At 34.5% G+C, this 19,895-nt stretch overlaps 1 protein-coding gene across 1 annotated transcript in view; it reads left to right on the top strand.

Annotated features, from left to right (window-relative positions):
* The window catches only part of LOC148954604 (uncharacterized), a 97,740-nt gene that overhangs the window by 51,727 nt on the left and 26,118 nt on the right, over positions 1-19,895 (top strand). The window contains exons 7-9 of the mRNA XM_089086642.1: positions 13,176-13,349; positions 13,900-14,065; positions 17,976-18,111. Coding sequence (XP_088942768.1) covers positions 13,176-13,349; positions 13,900-14,065; positions 17,976-18,111 — 476 coding nt within the window. The remainder of the gene's footprint in view (positions 1-13,175; positions 13,350-13,899; positions 14,066-17,975; positions 18,112-19,895) is intronic.

Raw genomic sequence — 19,895 nt, 5'->3', positions numbered from 1 at the left:
AAAAGCAGATGAATATTTGCTATGGGTTTTCCAGAAAAATTACTTAAGGATTGTTCTGGGTACCCGGCGGACTGACCGTAATTCAAACAATAGGCTTTACGAAAAATGAGGTTCAATACCGCTTTCTAGGTCTATAATGAAAGAAAGGTTGAGGTGGTTAGGGCATGTTGTGCGGATGAAGGATAACAGATTGCCGAAGATTGTTCTTTTCGGCCAACCATCTAGGGCTAAACGGAAAGCAGGTCGTCCCCGTTTGGGGGGGGAGGACTTCATAAAGAAAGATTTAAAGTAAATGGGAACTTCGTGGGCGGGTGTAAAATGGGAGGCATTGAATAGATTGGGGTGGAGGAGGAGCGTGCGTAGCTGTGTTGGCCTCAGGCGGCTTGGTGCTGCGATGAGTTGTTAGTAGTAGTAGTAGTAGTATGTTATTAAGATATTACAGGATAAAGCTTATAAAGAAGGTTGAAATATAATTAATTTTTAATTATATATATTTTCATGCTAAATTATCATTAGTTTTTTTCCCCGACATAGGATATCAATTTTGTCAATATGAACAGCCTATATTTATTTCCATATCATTGTTTCTTATGTTTGATTGGGGTGCTGTAATTTTTTCAATATACATATCAAACGAATTGTCTTTTAATGCCAATTTTGAATATCTTTAATTTATTTCATTTAACTTAATCCATCAAGATTTATGAGAAAATTAATAATTATTCTGTTAAGAATAGTTTCCATAACACGTTTCTAACTGTATTCGGAGAGAAAATTACTTATAGGCAATTGGAATGCATATAACTTAACGAACTCTATGTGACAAATTTTCCCAACCCCTCAGCTTTACTGGCTAAGTAGATATTAGAGGTTCTGTTTCACATGGCAGTGTTGCATTATATTCCTCTCTATAAAGTAGGTCAAATTTGGTTACCCCTTTTTGTGCTAAGTTACACAAGAGGACAAATGACTCCAAGCAGCTGAAGAAAAAGGCAGAATACAAGAAACAGCAAAAATAAATTTGATTTACGAACGAAAATATGGCTTAAACATAAAGAATAACACAATAATTATTCTTTTAGGTAATTTAGATAATAATTTGGGAACATAAGATGGAATAAGGAACGTGTTATTTTAGTACCTGTTAAGGATAAATAGGAATGAGGAATTGAATTCATGTCAGAATTCTTTAGTGATGAAAGTAGGAAGGCTATGAGCATCTTTCACGTTAATAGGCTGTATATTTGAAACGTGTAGGTAAATATTGAACGTATAATAGCAAATAATAAGAGGTGTTGGAGCAGTGCTTCTAATAACACTAGTTAAATTATCTAAAACAATTTTATTAAGATCGTCACAGTCTCTGTCTTAGGCTAAGTACAAAGATTTTCAAAAGCAGGGGAGGGGTATTACTTGATCCAAATATTTATGTGAGAAACTTGCAATTTGGTAGTCGTGAGTTCGGGATACATCCATCAAGTTATTTTTTTTTTTAATGCTCACAAACAGGGATTTCATCAAACACAAATGATGATTTCACACCCTTACTCTAAAGTTTTATGCTCTTTTAAGTCATATTATACTATAAAATTTAATAAAAAAAAACATTATAAAATTACTTGCTGAAAATGAGCTTCCCAGGCTAATATTTAGAAAATTATATAACAAAATCATTAAAACTTTTTTTTAGCGGCTATATTCCTTATTTTCTCAATTACCCCAAGGCCTTTGCTTAGTTTTTCAGATATTGCTCTGGAGTGGTTTCTTCTGTTTTCTTAAATGCTCTGAAACAGTGTGGACTATAGTCAAACAATTCGTGGTAACGAGCTGTAAGTAAGGAGCGACTCGGCTCAATAGTAACCGAAACTCTAAAAACGAGAAAATACATCAAAAGCATCAACTTATTATGCCGATTCCAAATACATAAGATTTATCAAGTTTAATGTTACCCATCAAACGTTACGAGCCTGAGAAATTTTATCTAATTTTTGAAAAAGGGGGAAACACCCTCTAAAAGTCAATGAATCTTAATGAAAAGCATACCATCAGTTTCGGCGTATCAATGGACACTAAAGATCACGGATGTGTGTTTTTTTTTTTTTTCCATGTGTGATGGTATCGAATAAGTGGTCCTAGAAGATCGGGAGAGGGTGTATTTTAACGGAAATTTAAAGTTCTAAGGCCCTTTCTAAGTGACCTAAAAGACTGGAGGACAACTAGGCCCCTCCCACGCCCCTTTCCGCCCAAAGTGGTCCAATCACTATTTGAGATAGTCGTTTTGTTCAGCATAGTCGAAAAAACCAACAACTATGTCTTTAGCGGTAACATGACCCCCACGGTCCGTGGGAAGAGGTTTTTAAGTTGTGAAATTTGCCCATTGTTGTCGCATAGTACTTGTTATAGGAGACGTATATAGACACTTTTTTTGGGGGGGGGGAGGGTTTGGGGTGGATTTCCATAGGGATAATTCTCCCTTGGAGGGAAATTTCCAGGGGGTGAGCTTTCCAGAGGAAATTCTACACTGGCGGGATTTGACAGAATTCCTATACGAAATTCCTTTTATATGTTTGCCAACTCAAGTTAGCATGTGGAGATGTTCTTCGTGAATTATCCAGGATTATTTTCAATATGTTCGGATTTCCGGGAAAACACTTCTACGGAAGGGGGGATTTCCGGAGTGATTGAGAAACCAATTAGAAATTAAAGCATTTTTCAAATAAAAGTATGCCAAGGAAAATTTTTCAGGCTGATTCGTCCGCAAGAAATTTTACAGGAGGATTTTAGCGAGGATGGAACTGTCCGGAGAAATTTTACGGGGGGAGGGTTTATTTTACGTGGGAGAAAGTTTCCACAGAGGAGTTTCCCATGAGAGGGGGGAGGGGTGTTTCATGGAGCTTGAACCATATTTACCATCATTCTTTGAAAAACGATCAGAAATTAAATATAAAAAATGAGTTTTTTTACTGACAGTAAAGAGCAACATTAAAATTCAAAATGAACAGAAATTATTCCGTATATGAAGGGGTTGCCCCCTCCTCAATATCTTGCTCTCTACGCTAAAATTTGACTGTTTGTCCCAACTTTTTAAGAACGGATCCTAAAACAGGAGGGCCGTTTAATTAGAATAGGAACCTTTTTTATGGAATAATTTCTGTTCGTTTTGAGTTTTAATGTTGCTTCTTACTTTAAGATAAAAAAAACTTGTTTTTTTATATTTAATTTATAAAGGAAGGTCTCTTATGGCCAGTATTGTTGCTTAGGTACAGTTTTGGGTTCTTTTATTTTTTTTTGGGGGGGGGGGCAGTTGACTAGCTAAAGGAAGGATTTACCATTTTCTTTTAGAGTCTAGCCTTATACTTACTCTTCACGGGTTTTCTAGTTGCATAATGATTCCCCTAAGGAAAAGAGCTTTACACTTGTCCTCCTCATAACCATGCACATGCATGTGAAATTGTACATTTTGCGTCATTCTTTTTAAAACAAAATGTATGAACATATTTCAGTATAAACAAGAATTGTATTTATCTTTGCTGCATTTAGACTGACAAAGCAAAAAACAGAGATGGTTTTCTCACGCATATCAATTCATCTATCAGTTTGGAATCTACAGAAAAAACTAAACGTAATTGAAAGTCAAAGCAAACTTTAAATTCAACAAATCTGTTGGCTGAAATGGAAAGTACTGAAACCTTTGTCGGATAATAATGTCCTTTTGCTAAGCTTTAATGGATAGCATTTGCCTACCTATTTTTTATTTCTTTTTCATCTAATTATATTGATTCAATGGAACATTGTCTCGTCTATTGTTTATATTATACGACATTCCTTTTATATGTATGTTTGCCAACTCAAGTTTGCATGTGGAGATGTTCTTCATGAATTATCCAGGGTTATTTTCAATATGTTCGGATTTCCGGGAAAAAAGTTCTACGGAAGGGGGCATTTCTGGGGTGATCGACAAACCGATTAGAGATTAAAGCCTTTTTCAAATAAAAGTATGCCAAGGAAAATTTTTCAGGCTAATTCGTCCGCAAGAGATTTTATAGGAGGATTTTTAGCGAGGATGGAACTGTCCGGAGAAATTTTACGGGGGGGGGGAGGGTGTATTTTACGTGGGAGAAATTTTCCACAGAGGAGTTTCCCATGAGAGGGGGGAGGGGTGTTTCATGGAGCGTGAACCATATTTACCATCATTCTTTGAAAAACGATCAGAAATTAAATATAAAAAATGAGTTTTTTTACTGACAGTAAAGAGCAACATTAAAATTCAAAATGAACAGAAATTATTCCGTATATGAAGGGGTTGCCCCCTCCTCAATATCTTGCTCTCTACGCTAAAATTTGACTGTTTGTCCCAACTTTTTGTATAGGTACAGTTTTGGGTTCTTTTTTTTGGGGGGGGGGGGGGCAGTTGACTAGCTAAGGGGAGGATTTACAATTTTCTTTTAGAGTCTAGCCTTATTTCATCTATTTATATTGATTCAATGGAACATTTTCTCGTCTATTGTTTATATTACTTGATTTTGTTTTAATTGATATTTACACTTTTGAATCACACCCTGGCTTGCCTCTGGCAGGCCGAACGGGCTATTCATATAGGGCTATTCAGACGGGCTATTCATATATATATATATATGGACGGGCTATTCATTATTTGGTAATCTGTTGACATTGTCTTGGATTTTGGGTGTTTTTCTCGATATGTTTTCCTTGAACATTTTCGAATAGAATAAATAGAGGCCATAAGAAAAGATCTATTGGAGGTAGGAACTTTATAAGGGGGGATAAGGAGTGAAGCGCTGAAAAGAGTGGGACGGAGAAGGAGCTTATGTACTTATCGGTTAGCTGGAACACCACGCGAGAAGTGAAGGTTGGGTAATGCTAATGAAATAAAACAAAATACGATGAAAATATAAGTTTAGAAACAAATTCGGGCTATATATTTGCACATTAGGGGTGTGGGGGTAAGGCATAGCATATATTAAATACGTAACCTAACCTAAGTACCTTTACGCCCCCCCCCTAAATCCCCAAAAAACAACAGTTTAAATATCGTAAACGCAATGAAAACCACGCTTTGCATTCCATTTCTCTATAGCGGTCCCTTGCAAATAACCCATTTGGCGGGTTTCGTCTCTCGTTTCCTTGATACAATATATAGCGGTGCCCGCATAATGCAACAGTACCGAAAATGTCAGGCGAAGTTCCTTCTATAGATACCCCAAGTGTCTTTTGTGCCTCCCCTTGTGGTACAAAAACAGTGATGTACCAGGAGGTACAAAATCATGGATCCTTACCCTGCTCTTGAAGGAGAAATTGAAATATTCAGAGTTAATGTCATTAAAGTATAAACTCATAAAACAATACTATTTTATGTGACTTGCTGAATTATATTCTATTATTTTTTTCACATTTTTAATATATCTACTCTGGGTTTCATATTTTTTTTTTATGACGCATAATAAATCACGGTAATAGTAATAATAAAAAGGATAGTAAAGAAGAAAGACAATTTTGACGAAGGAGTTTAGGACTCCTTCGCTCAATAGGTAAAAAAAGAGAAAGAAAAATAATAAACAGCAGCTAAGAAAGAATGTTAATCGAAACTACTTTTTTTTTTTTTTTTATTTGACTGTTGTTGAAGGGCGTGCAATAATAATAAAATCGGTATTTGTCTTCAATTGTCAGAATTTCACGGTAATTTGTACCGCAGACATTGAAAAGGATGGCATTCTCTTTTATTATAAGAAGTCAATTCCTACTCCTTTTAATTTATAATTGTGCTTTTCACTTTCTTTTTTTTGATAGCCCAAAGACAAAACACTTGTAAGAGTTGTTTGATTTTCTCTTTGATTCATTTATTGATCTTTGGTTGACATTCGTATCTTCCAGTTACTTCAAAATTAAATGTTTTGCGGGTATGAGTGAAAACTTTTGGTTAATTCCACTTATCATACACTAAACTTCCGGAATAGCTTGGCAGGTCCTAAGGTTATTTTTAATGTTTTCGCCTTTGCATTTATATACTCGTAAATAAATCAGTGTGCACCAGTCTTCCGATGATATGAAAGTTCAAGTGTTTGTGCTAAAAATTAGAATATACCATTATAGGGTATGTCATGTTTTTTCGCCTTTGCGTAGCCATGGAAGTTCTTAAATCCTGTGGCATTAAAATTACACTGGAAATTGAAAAAAAGCCTTTGTTCGTTAATAAGATTTATTTTTTTTAAGGTGTCTTCGAGCTTCTCTTGACAAAATTCTTTTTACGTGAATGGATTCTTTATGTTCCTCCATCCGTTTTGGGCTTTAGTCTGGAAATTTTTCTGGACGCATAAGAAAAAGAAAAAAAGACACATAGATTGTACATTCCCCTGAATCCATCTTAAATCTATTCATTTCTGGAAACCATGATTCTTTAAGACTTTTCTTTCGGTTGTATTTAAAACTACAAAATTTTTAGCGTAGTGTCACATTCTTCAGTGTTGCCACGTTGAGACGCAAAAATGAATCAGCAAAACTAATTAGATGAATTTGACAACACTTCCTACGTTGATTCTTTAAAACTGATTCTTTGGAGATTGAAACTTTCAATCACCAAATAATTTTTTAAGAATTTTCTTTCGGTTGTTTCAAAACTACAAATTTTTTAGAGTAGTGCCACATATTCTTCAGTGTTGCCACGTTGAGACGCAAAAATAAATACCCAAAACTAATTAGTTAAATTTGACAACACTTTTCCTGCATAAAAATTCAAGTATTAACAACCTATTGGTTCCCAAAGACAACTATATCTTCAAAGGAAAGCTACATGTTTTTAGCTGACACATGTACCAAAGCTCTGGAAACCAGCACCAATCTAATTTCAGATTGGTACCAGTACCAATCTGACGCTTACCAGCAGTGGCGGATCCAGGATTTTTTAGGGGGGGGGCAAAATAGTTTATCCGATGAACTTGCGTTAGGAGCAAGTTTAATTAAAGCAAACTTGCGTTAATTAATTAAATTACACTACTTTAGACTATGTTGGGGGGCGCGCGCCCCCTCGCCCCTCCCCTGGATCCGCCAATGCTTACCAGCATCAACTCCAGAACTTTATACAGAGGTCTTTTTTACTGTAAATGGAATTCCCGATTTTTCCTACTTTATTAAAATGTAGAAGGTTGTGTAAGTTTTCTATGTAACGAATTCAAACAACTAGATTTAATCTTCATTATCCTTGGTATTTTAAGCGTAACTATCACTAAAAAAATTAAAAAAATTGTAATCATCAACAACAGGCTGTCTGCATATTTCCTCAGAAGGAAACACCATAAAGTTTTGGGACCTATTTTAAAACATCCCTAAATATTTACTTATACCATTCTTAAATCTGCACTGTTTTACCGCCTCCACCTCCCCCTCCCCCTCTAATGGAGGAATGCATAGCTCAAGTTATATATTCTCTTTGTATCGGTTGCAGCAGTAACTGCAACATAGTAAAGAACGAGCCACGGCCCAGAGTTATCAAAATTAAAAACTAAACGTTAAACAAAACTGGCTAGTGGGAAAAAATTGTCTTTTGTAGGTGATTCAGTTGTGTTAACTATTAACTATTACTGTTAACTATTAGTTTGATTATTTTTAATAGTGAAATGCTATTTCGAAAAAAAAATATTTATGAGAACTCGAAAAATAGCCTGAAACCCCCTAGAAACGCTGCCGTATCGAAAAAAAAGGCACACCATTGATATTGCAGTGGCTTGAATTTAAAGTCCCCCATCTTGAACAACAAGGAAAATTGCATTTTTACATTGATTTTCAATGGGGCGACTCTTCTTTCCGCTGCTTGTTTACCGTTTGCCGATGCCATGATTATATATATATATATATATATATATATATATATATATATATATATATATATATATATATATATATATATATATACATAATTTGGGCTTTATATTTTTCAATTAGGGGAGGGGGGATATTGGGTGAAGCAAAGGAGTCCACATTTCGGAATGATATAATTAAATACTTTACTGCTTTAAAGTAATATCCAGAATTTCATAGTCTTTACTTCTGGAGAGTGGAATTGCTAAACCGATACTTCAGAAGTTTTGTTCTTATCAGAATTTAAATGGATTATTTTTCATTTTCTTCTTTGATACATTTTTTAAATGTCAGAAAGTCAGTTGCATAAGTTTGAATAATATGTTTACAATATTATTATTATTTATTTCCAACCCAGACAAAACAAAGGCATAATGCGTGAAGTATTATAAAGAAAAACACATAAAAATGCACAGAAAATAAATATAGAAACCGAAGAATACCCGTTACAGAGTAACCCAAAGAATTAAAAAAAAACTACAACGGAAGGGAAATTGGTAATATGGAGGGAGGGGAGAAAGAAGAAAAGAAAAAAAAACTCACAACTTGCAGAATCTAATAAGCAGTAATATACATAAATATGGACGCAAGCTGTCATTATTGTTATCATTATTTGATGTGACCAAATAGAGTAAAACAAACAAACAAATTAAGGAAAAATAACTTACGACTGAATAAACCTGATAAGGTGATAGTGCGGAGAAAAACGGATACAAGCGGTATTTAAAAGTTTTCTGTGTAGTATTTCCAGTTTTAAATTGATGTCAGAAATAGGAGATGTGTTAATATATATTGGGTTTTTAGTCCAAGGCGGAAGAAATAATAATGATCTGCAAAATATGAAATAATTGATCTCCTTTGTTTTTAACTCTTTTTTCTTAAGAAGGGGGAAAGTTCTAGAAGCAAGTAGGCGTGAATTGTCACAAAAAGTTGAGTAGAGCTTGGCCAACGCGAGTTTATTATATTTATCTCTATTGGCAACAATATTAGCATATCCTAATTGAATTTTTATATTAATATCGGAGGCTTTGTGCTGGCGCTAGCTTGGAAGACTATTAGTAATAGAAATAACGAGCCATTGAAGAGAATCTACGAGAGGGATAGTAAAGCCACTACAACGAAGGGGAGTACTAGAATTTGTATTAAAAGAAAGAAATTCAAATTTATCTACATTAAGAGAAAAGCCTATATCTGAAATAGAAGTAGCAACACGAGAAACCATGTTAGATAGACGAGTTTTAGTACGGCTTATAAGAAGCAGGTCATCACCATAGGCAAGATATGAAATATCAGAAAAACCAGAGAGATAGAGAACTGACATCTTTGCCAGAACCCATAAGATTCATTCATTAAACAGAGTTGGAGACAAAACTCAACGTTCTCTCAAACCTCTTTTCACTTTAATAATAGAAGCTGGTGCCAATTTCAGCCGAAGAAAAGAATTAGAGTACTAGTAAAGAAGAAGCATTATAACCGATAGATTGACACCGCAACCATGAAGAGCAGACAAAAGCTGACTATGACATACACTATCGAAAGCTTTTGATAGATCTAAAGCACAAAGATATATAATCTTTCCCTTAAAAGAATTCTCAAGGAGCAAAGAAGATAATACACGATGTGCATGCTGACAACCTACTCCGGGCTTAAATCCAAACTGGTTATCTCTCTCAAGCATATTATTAGTCACAAAAGGTAGTAATACATGCTCAAGAACTTTACTAAAAGTGCAAGAGACAGTAATAGGTCGGTAAGAAGAGCAAATTAAAGGAGAATTTCCCCTCTTTAAAATTGAAGAAACAGCACCACACAAAAACTTTCAGATACACTAGAAGTACAAATACACATCTGGAAAAGTATTTGCAGATGGTTAATAAGGGGGGAGCAATCTAATAAAAGGTGAAATCTAGATATACCATCATTTTCAACAGTATCTGATTTAAGTTTCTTAATTGCTTCATCTACGGATGAAAGAGAAATGGGGATACAAAGACGCTGAGATAGGGGGGTACTAAAAATAATAGAAAGAGAATGAGAATGCAAAGAATGCACACGGTAATTAACATTAGAAAAAATCGACGAGTAATGGCCATACCAAGCAGATGCAGGAAGACAATCACTACTTGGTACATCACTTTTAATCGACTCAGAATTATTAACTTTTCGCCTAACAGAAAATAGATAAATTATATAGAAAATGTAAGAAATTATAGAAACAATTGTAGATTTTCGGGTTTGAGCATGGCTTCAAAGACCCTGCTTGCTTATCTGTAAAAATACACATGATAATCTTTTGATGATAAAATATACATGATAATTTTTCTTTTGCTTTCTACTTTCTGTGCCATAATAGATTCATTTTCCAGGATATTAGTCATTTGTGTCTGCCATGGGCACCTCGTCTTAGCATCTGCTCAGAAAATTGTTTTAGTTCTGGTGTTGCTGTTAAATACTAGGAGGGAAGTGCGGTTCACCCTGGAAATGGGGTAATTTCCACTTTCTAGGGCTATAATGAGAAAACTGACGAGATAGCTAGGTCACGTCCTGCGGATGAAGGATGACAGATTGCCAAACATAGACCCTGTTGGCCAAACTAAAGGAAAAGCAGGTCGTCTTCCAATGGGGTGAGAGGATGTTGTAAGGAAAGATTTAAGGGAAATGGGAATTTCTTGGGGGTGTGTAAAGAGGGAGACTTTGAATAGATTTGGATGGAGGAGGAGCGTGCGTAGCTGTGTTGGGCTCAGCCGGCTTGGTGCTGCAGTGAATTGTTAGTAGTAGTAGTAGTAAGGAAGCTTATGAATGAAATATTTGCGTGAAATAGAATTATGAGAAGACAAAGTCCTTTTTACTAGATAGTTGAAGGATAAAAGCATTTGGTATTCATATTTCGTAACGGTATTTGTATGAAGGTCCTATTATTTGACATTATAGACGTCATTACCTATCTGTTCGAAAAGGGATACTTCACCTTAAAACAAAAAATGTCAATTTTTCTTTCATTTTTAATACGTTTCAGAAGGAACAATATCATTTAACTTTTTTTCTCGAGTCCTCTACCCAAGAACTAAATTGCAGATTGTAGCAAAAAAAAGACCTTGGATTCATGCAAAAGTTTCTTTTGTAATCAGTGAACCGGTTCTGAAAATGGAAATAAATTGGAGGTCCTTTTTTATGTGGATATGATTCATATATCATAATCACTATCCTTTTTTCTTTTTTTATCTCTCCATTAATCACATTCCACATTTTCTTCCATTTGTATGATATAAATAGCGACTTAGTCGTCGAAATATAAATGTCTTCGTCCTTATTTACGTCTTGCTTATGGGGAGCAGTTGACCAATGACATTTTTTTTTGTTAGTTTTGGCAAAAAACACGCTAATATTATTAACCAACAAAAATTCTTGGAATCTTACAAATTTGAAAATCTCATTTCCTAAGTCTTTAAGATTGAAATTACACTTAAATACCCGGAAAGAAGAGCAATTTGCTCATACATTACAATTAAAAACATTAATACATATTATTAAAGACAAAAAACAAAAACAGATTATTTCCTTTGAAAGAAAATCTTAAAAAAAAAATTCTTATTTGAAAATCTGTCCTCTGTTGATTTTAGTCAGGTTGCTAGATTAAAGAGTCCTGGTTGAACTTCGCTGAAGTAAGGATGCTGGGACTGTTTAAAAAAAAAAATATTATTTTAGTTTATATGTCGTATGTTGTTGTAGATTCTTCTTCTTTTATATATTTATGTTTTGCTGAGGACGGCCCTTGGATATAGGGCCGAAATATTCATTCAAAAATTTCCACTGTCTTACTAAAATAATTCCCTTTCGTTTATCGTGTTTTTGATTTTTATATAATATCATTAGTGCTATTCAACTTTTAAGATAGAAACTTATAAACTTGTTTTAGTGCTATAGGTGTTGCAATTGGATAAGTTTAGCCATAACGAAAGGGAGAATTTAACTGTAAAAAGAAGTTATAACTTCAAAGCTTTTTGTTCTTTTCAATGGATGAATATATTCCACAAAAGAACCAATCATGTTTTTGTTTTGCTAACTCAAAATTATGTATATAAATACTCATTGTGAAAACAAGAACGAGTTAAAAAAAAAAGAGAAAAAAAAGATGGGTCGTTTGGCTTCCCTTTCTAAAATACGCATAAGAAATAACGTGATAGGTTCAGTACAATACATAAAAAAAAGCAATAAATTATAGATTATAGTTATTTATTATAATAAGATAATTATTTATGGATTATTGGGATTTGCTATGACCATGATGTGATTTATTAACCCTTACGAAAATAATCTATTTTTAACGTTATGAGGTTCTTCGCTTCGTTTCCCTTGTTTTTGTCGAGTATTTTAAAAACTAGTTTTTAACGTGTTTAAATAAGCTATCATTTTTCAAAAGTATCATGTTTCAGATATCTAAAGGGTTATCTGAAATCCTGAAATAGTAAACGAGCCGTAAAAATTGTTTAAGGTATGCTATAATCTTTCTGAGTTTAATTTACTTTCTTATTTTATTTTATTTTATTTGTATTCAGCAACTGTCAACTAGACAGATGCGTAGTATTATATAGGCTGTTCAGAATCCAAGTTAATGAAGTTTTCTTTTCATCATTAAATTCCTCTTGAAGAGAACGTTGAGTTTACTGTTTAACCCCAATTTTGGTTTAAGAGCATAAAACACTGATGAGGAATGTTTTATAATGGAAATATTTCAGTCAAAAATACTTATAGATTTAGACAAACATCTTTGTCTAAACCCTCATATAATCTAAGGACATCGTGTCTAACTTTAAGTCGTCTAAGATGGAAAAACTTAAATAGACTCCCTCTTTCTCCCTCTTATCTTACCTAAAGCTTACAATTTAGCTGCTCTCCTCGAAATCTCCAAGAATTGTTGGTCAATGGCAATGCTTTCATTCAAGGCTAATTTGGGGTCTTTATTTTCTCTTACACAGCAACTTGTTAAAGGTGTTTGAGCGATTCAATTTCAATCTTTGTGCTTAACGTGTGCATGTCTAGCGAGGGGATGGGGTTACCAAAAACTTGAAAAAGCAGCAAAAATTTGTTTATATGCATTTTGTTACGATTTTACGAGTCGGACAATGATTTCGGGTGGGGTGGGGTGGGGGGGGGATTCAAAACATGGCACCCCAACCCTGGATCCGGCAAAGATGTCCAGTATATAACTAAGATTATTTTGTTTCTTCCCAGAAGCAAGTTTACTCCTTTTTCTCTAGTTTTTGTCCTTTAAGGCATGTTCTGTAAGCTAAATTAAATTGCAGGAGCATTCGGAGGAAAAGGATGGAAAGGTCGTTACTGAAATCACAAAGAATGAACACCATGAAGAGGTGGACACGGAAGAGGTGCCTAATGGTAGTGATCGGAGTCATTCCTCGGTTCATGAAGTTACAAAGGAAACCAAAAATAATTACAGCAATAGGAAGCAAGATGAACAGGTGATCATTTTACCTTATTCCAATGCAATAAAGTGTGTAATATCTTGTGAGAAGAGGGAAGAGATTCTTGGAAGGTTGTGGTCAGGTTTAATATTTTCTCTTTAGGTAGTCCATAGTACAGTTTGTTTTTGTTTTTTCACGTTTTCAAATCTCGATCATAGGTCATGTGGTAACCACCCACTCCCCCACAACACAACTTGTCACCTCGCAAGAAACCACTACACATTTCACTACTCACATAACTCGCTGTCCACACAACTCTTCATTCAAAATACTCCACCACTCGTATACTTCCCCATCACTTAATTAAATAATGCACTAGCTATCTGGTTTTCAGGAAATTTATGTTTTTCTTATAAACAATAATTTTTAATTTGTTTTATTTCAATCTAACCTGTTCTTTAACTTATAAATCATGCTAATTTATAGGGTACCTAAACGTGGTGTTAAAAGGTAAAAAAAAGTATCTAAAAATTAAAATATTTGATGAATATATAACAATTATTGTGTTATGTCTATTTTAAAATAGCTTTAAGGTTTTGTTTTTTAGATTGATTATGTGGCAAAAGCAGCCAAAGTAGATGGTGCTCATGTTCATAACAATGTCCTGTTGAATAATCGTGATAAAGTTGCAGACGATGGTCAATGGGAATCTCTGTCCGACAGAATTCGTCGAAATAGGCAAATTCAAGACAAAGCAAAAAGTCCAATTGGAGGTAAATTTTATTATCTATGAATTATTTGAAAAAACTACGTTTTCTAAAGAGTTAAAGAGGCTGAGTCACAAGTTCGAACCTTAAAACGTACAGGGATTAGGAGGTACAGTTGTGGGGCTGTCGCCCCCCAAACCCCCGCTTCCGTATATAAAAGGGGTTGTGCCCTCCTCAACGCCTTGCTCTTTACGCTAAGTTTTTATTGTTAAAAAAAAAGAGTTGTGAGAAAGTCAAACTTTAGCCTAAAGAGCGAGGCGTTGAGGAAGGCACAGCCCCTTTTATATACGGAAGTGGGGTTTGGGGGGGGGGCGGCATCCCCCCAACTGTAGCTCATAATCCCTGTACGTTTTAAGGTTCGAACTTGTGACTCAGCCTCTTTAACTCTTTAGAAAAAGTAGTTTTTTTCAAATAATTTCTGCACGTTTTTTATACAGTTTATTACTTATTATTGCTTGACTAACTGTTAGCTGATCGTTTCAGGAGTTAAAGTTGGGGGGCTGCCGTCCCCAAACCCCCCGCTCTTGAAGATACTTGTGTTAAGGGTTTTAATTCCTGAATAATCAAATCAAATACACAGCAAGATTTTCTTTTTTCAACTTTTCTTCAAGCATGCAGTTTTACGACATTCTATCAAAGCAGTGGAGACTTACCTGTAACCTGAGGGCCAACTCTGATATTCTTATGGAGACGCTCCTTGAGCCGAAGGATTTAATAGATTAGATTCAAAAAAGAAACTGAGTTTCTTTTTTAAACTTTAAATTCAATATATAAAAATTCTTATCTGATAGGGAATCGAACCTGGATCTTCCGCCTGACAGTCAGGAAGAGCCACCACTGTACCACAGAGACACTCTTTACTTTAGTTTTAGTCTCTGGAATCTATTTTTGACGCAAGCAAATACCCACAAAAGTTGATATTTGGTTTTCGTAAAACAGGGAAGGAGTGATCGGATTAGCTGAAATTTTGAGGATAAGCTCCCCGCCCCCAGTAAAGCTTATCCTCGAAATTCCAGTCCGATTGGACAACGTTAACGGGGGGCTGGGGGGGGAGAAATTAACATGGGCTCTTATAGGAAAACTAGGTTTTTCGTAAATATAAATTCGGGGGATAATTTTTTCGGTCTGAAAATATCAAAAGGCCCTAACAGGTCGAATTCCGCTTCAAATGAGTCCTCATTCACCCGGATCCGTTGCCAACTGTGGCCTGTAGGTGTGGCTGATAAAAAAAAAAGAGAAATGAACTTTAAGTGGCTATGTTTGTTTTTTGGAAAACAGGGACGGAGTGATCGGATTGAGCTGAAATTTCGAGGATAAGCTCCTGGGCCCTAGGAAAGCTTAACCTCTAAATTTCAGCCCAATCGGACAACGTTAAAGGGACGCTGTGGTCGGAGGATCGAAACTTCCGACCCACTTTTACCCATGAAGATAAAGTCGGAGGGGGGTAAAATTTTGCACGTTTCTTAGTTGGAGCTTGGGCTACAAAATGCGATCACCGTTGTCTCTCTGCGACCGCTAGGACCGGAAATCGCCTAACATTGCGGTGGGTCGCCACTTTATAGAGGCACAAGTGTGCCTCCTTGATCTTCTATTATCCTTCTTTATACCATAACTAGTATTTAAACTCCGCTCTCGGAATCTTACAAAGCTCATTTCTTTGAGTAGGTGAAGTACTTGTGTTTGTCGCGTAGGTAAGATGAGAACTTTTTTTTATAGACAACACCGTATCTATTATTTTATCTGTACGGAGATAAGCTGAGGAGTTTACTAATTTGTTTTTGTTAGTAAAAAATGAAAATAAAGCAATGTAGGTAGGGCTGAATTCGTGATTTGCCAGGACAGGGCAGGATAATATTTTCCCAATATTGATCACAATTTTCTTAGCAAACCCTGTGCCCCAAAAAATATTGGCCATTTCTCATAATCACATTCTAGCCGGATCTAGAGTATTCTGATTTTAACTTTCTCCTTGCACGCTGTTTAATAGCTTTAACTGTGAAATATTCTTAAAGGTCAGTTTGGCTCCCTGTACACTCAACGAGCTCCAACCTGCTTTTGTATTTTTGACGGGAATTGGGCGTTTGCACTCGCTCAGGATTGAAAATAGCTGAAATTTGTTTGATTCATGCTATCTAACAGTCACTCCATTAATGAGCCCACTGGGTTGAACATTTGCCCCCTATAGGGCAAATAGATCGATTTTCGAGAACCCCCAATAGGCTTGAGTTCTCATTTCACTAGGCTCAGCCATTTTTATTTAGTCTTAATTCGCGTCTCTGCTAATAGTGAGAGGCTTAACTAGATGGATGTGGCGCAATAGGTGCTCAAGTTGCTTCCTTAAAACATTACCCGGCAACACCAGCTGCTCTTCCTCGACTGTGATAGTGAAGCTCCTCTTAATACTGCACATTTGCTGTATTTACAGGTGAGATTTATAGTCAATGCAAGTTTATTCTAATATATTTTGTTTTTCAGAAAATTTCGCTCAAACACATTCACTGCATTCTTGTGTTGCGAATGCATACACATTCAGTTCATTCTTATGTTGTTATATTCATTTTAAAAATAAGAAAGGTGATATTCATTAGTTTGAATATAAAAGAGACAAATATTTAAACAATAAACAAAAAATCGCGAAGAAAGGAAACGAGGACAATTAACAGCCAGTGAAAAGATTGAAAAATTATGCAAATATTTCGGTCAAGACCTCCGCTTGACCGTCCTCAGTGCAGAATAAAACTGATAAAAATATAAAAACCAAACCTTAAAATAAAAACACCAAACTAAAATTGGACGACCCTTTCCTAGTAACGGTGAATCCTAGTTAATTGTCCTCGTTTCCTTTCTTCGCGATTTTTTGTTTATCATGATTAGCCATTGTGGTCTCAGAAATTATTTAATATTTAAACAGTTTACCATTTAATCCTATTGATCTCTATTGCTTGATTTTTTTGTACCTGTAATCAGACATTAACCAAAGAAGAAGAAGAAGACAAAATATGACGTGAAATGATATCCACCTACGTTGTTGGAATCTCTTTAATAAAACTATTTTAATTATATTTGAGGATTTATTTTGTTTCCAAATTATTTTTATTCAATTTTTATTAAATGAAAATAAAAAACTAGGTTTGCTGGTGTATTGTATAAATTTGAGTTTTATCTACACTTAGCTATTCTCTTAAAAACCCTACAGCATTTTTTTCTTACTTTAACTATGTGAGAATGTACTCCCAAGAAAAGTACATTTTGAGTGCGGTGTCAGTTTCGGAAATGGGATTTTACTCCCTTTTTTTCAATTTTGGCTGCTTCAATAGGGAATAAAAAAGTATTTTTGGTTAATTTTTTATCCCATATTAAAATTTTGAGAATCTTTTGAGAACCAGTCGCTTTGTCATTAAAGAAATATTTCAAGGCAATATTGTTTTTTTTTTACCTCATACTGTGTAAATTTTGAGTTATTTAAAATAAAATATTCTCCTTTATTTTTTTTCAACTCAGCAGCAATGAGAAATTTTATTTTGCATTATTCCCATTTTTATGATTGGATTATTTTGGATGTAGGTTATTCAACATTTCAACTGTGTTAAATAAACCCGATTGAATTTATGTCGGTGCTGTTTAACTTCTTTTCCCGATTAATTAAGCAATAAAAAACATAACAGTAAAAAAATATAATAAACATAGTAATGAGAAATGTATAATATATATAATAGATTGTATAATAAAAATACTAATATACAAACATATAATATAGAAACAACATAAATAATAAACAATGTGTAAATCTTGAAAATAATGCATAAATATAAATGTATAGTATAAATAATAGGGATAGTTTTAATAATATACATAGTAAGAACTAAACATAATAAGCAATAATAAAACAACCTAATAGATATTTGAATGATTATAGGTGGACAGAGGGAGCCAACTCCTGAGAGGAAAGATGCTCTAACCCAAAAACCGCTTGATTTGGACGAGGAAGAAGAAACGAGGAAACTAGAGACATCTAAGTGGCTTGAAAGTCACTTTGGAAGCGAATCTTCACAGTAAGTTTCCTTTCCCTATTTAACAAGAAACATTTTCATTATTCCCATCAAGAGGATTTCTATATCATAATTAATTACCCGTCTATCCAAAGACTTGCGTTTGTTTTTTTTTTTCGTTTTTTTCACAATTTGTTAAAGCTTATAATATATTAAAATATAGTGCTCCGTGTCATCGCCGCTTTTATATTGTATATTGAGAGGTAATATTTTCAGCAATGCTTATCCAGATTTTTTTTTTTTTGGGGGGGGGGGTGTATTTCTTTCTCGGGAGAATTTCCAAAAAACAACTTTAAAAACGCATCAAATATTTGTTTATATACATTTTTATTACGTTTTTGCGAGTCGGGTAAAAATTCCGGGGGTGGGGGTGGGGGGGATCTGGATGAATCTTAATATTTTCCCTTTTATTGTTTAATACATAACTTAATGATGCGTTTATTGTTGTGCCCTACGCAAAATGTAGGGCCTACATGACGCTTTTTTTGAAGATAAGTTACGGCGTTGCTAAGTTATAGGTTACGGTGTTTTTGCTTGGCTTTATCCAGTGGTAATATCTGAAATTGACCTAATTTATTGTCTCAACCCCATCTAGCATGTATTTGACTGTATGTTTTTTTTTTTTAAGTTTGATGAATGGGTGCTAAAAACTATGCTTTTGACTATCCATCTGGGGCCAAAAAAAAGAGGACGTTCTCGAATGTTATAGGCCTAGGTCATAAGAAAGGATTTAAAGAGAATCGGAACTTTATTAGAGGGAGTGAATAGTGAAACCTTGAACAGATTGGCTTGGAGGAGAAGCGTGCACAGCTTTATATCTCAAAATTAACATTCATGTATATATTCTTTTAATGGAGTACCGCTGTTGATCTTCAAAAAAAAATCCCCATTTTCTAATAAAGTTAAATTAAACCATTAAATTATATTTCTCTTATAAAGTAGCAATCAAATAGAGAGAAAATATGTTTATTTTGTATCATATTTACGTTTGGATATTCTAAATGTGGATGGCAATGTCAATTGTAACAGAGACAGGTGTATTCTGCATTTTATAAAGGATTTGTAACACTCAAATAATGGTTTAAAAGAATTCAAATGTAGAAAAGAAAACCAAGCTGGTTGGCTCCTTTTTGATTTGAAATAGTGCACAGCATTGTCAATGGTCAACATTGAATGGTCAACAAAGGCTAACAAAAAATTTTCAAATCTCTTTGTAGGCCAGGCAGGGCAATATCCAGGATTTTTGTTCGGGGAGGGTTATTTTTTTTCGGGGGAGGGATTTACTAAAAGAGCTTTAAAAAAGTATGAAAAATTTGTTTATATGCATTTTTTGTTACGTTTTTACGATTTGGACAAACCTTTTGGACGGGAGGGTTCAACCCCCCCTCGGATACGGCCTTGAGGCCAGGCCGCTGTTTTTACAGGTTATGGGGCAAATTTCCATCGTACCTGAATTTACCCTTTATCTTGGGCTTCGATCCTTATCATGAAAAGAATATAGAATAGAATTAGCTCATTTCTGAATTGCTCAATTGTAATACTAAGAAAAGGATCTGTTAGTCTTTAGATAGCTTTCTCGAATTTTACTTTGAAAATTATCCATCTTCTATATAAATTTTCTTTAGATTAATTATGCTACAGCTATCAAAATCAAAGCTGGCTTTAATAATTGATCTTTTTTATGTTTAGTGAGTATCTTATTTCATTTTTTTCATGTCTCCGCATTGCGTTTCTAGTCTAGCTTTACCATGTGGATGAAAATAAGTTACCTCCACTTTTCCTTAAAA

Source organism: Artemia sp. Qi Xiang Cuo, chromosome 3 (assembly GCF_049724085.1).
Source record: "Artemia sp. Qi Xiang Cuo chromosome 3, ASM4972408v1, whole genome shotgun sequence".
In the NCBI taxonomy this organism is placed as follows: Eukaryota; Metazoa; Arthropoda; class Branchiopoda; order Anostraca; family Artemiidae; genus Artemia; species Artemia sp. Qi Xiang Cuo.
Note: the sequence above shows the minus strand (reverse complement) of the source record. Positions and strands in the feature narration are given on the sequence as shown.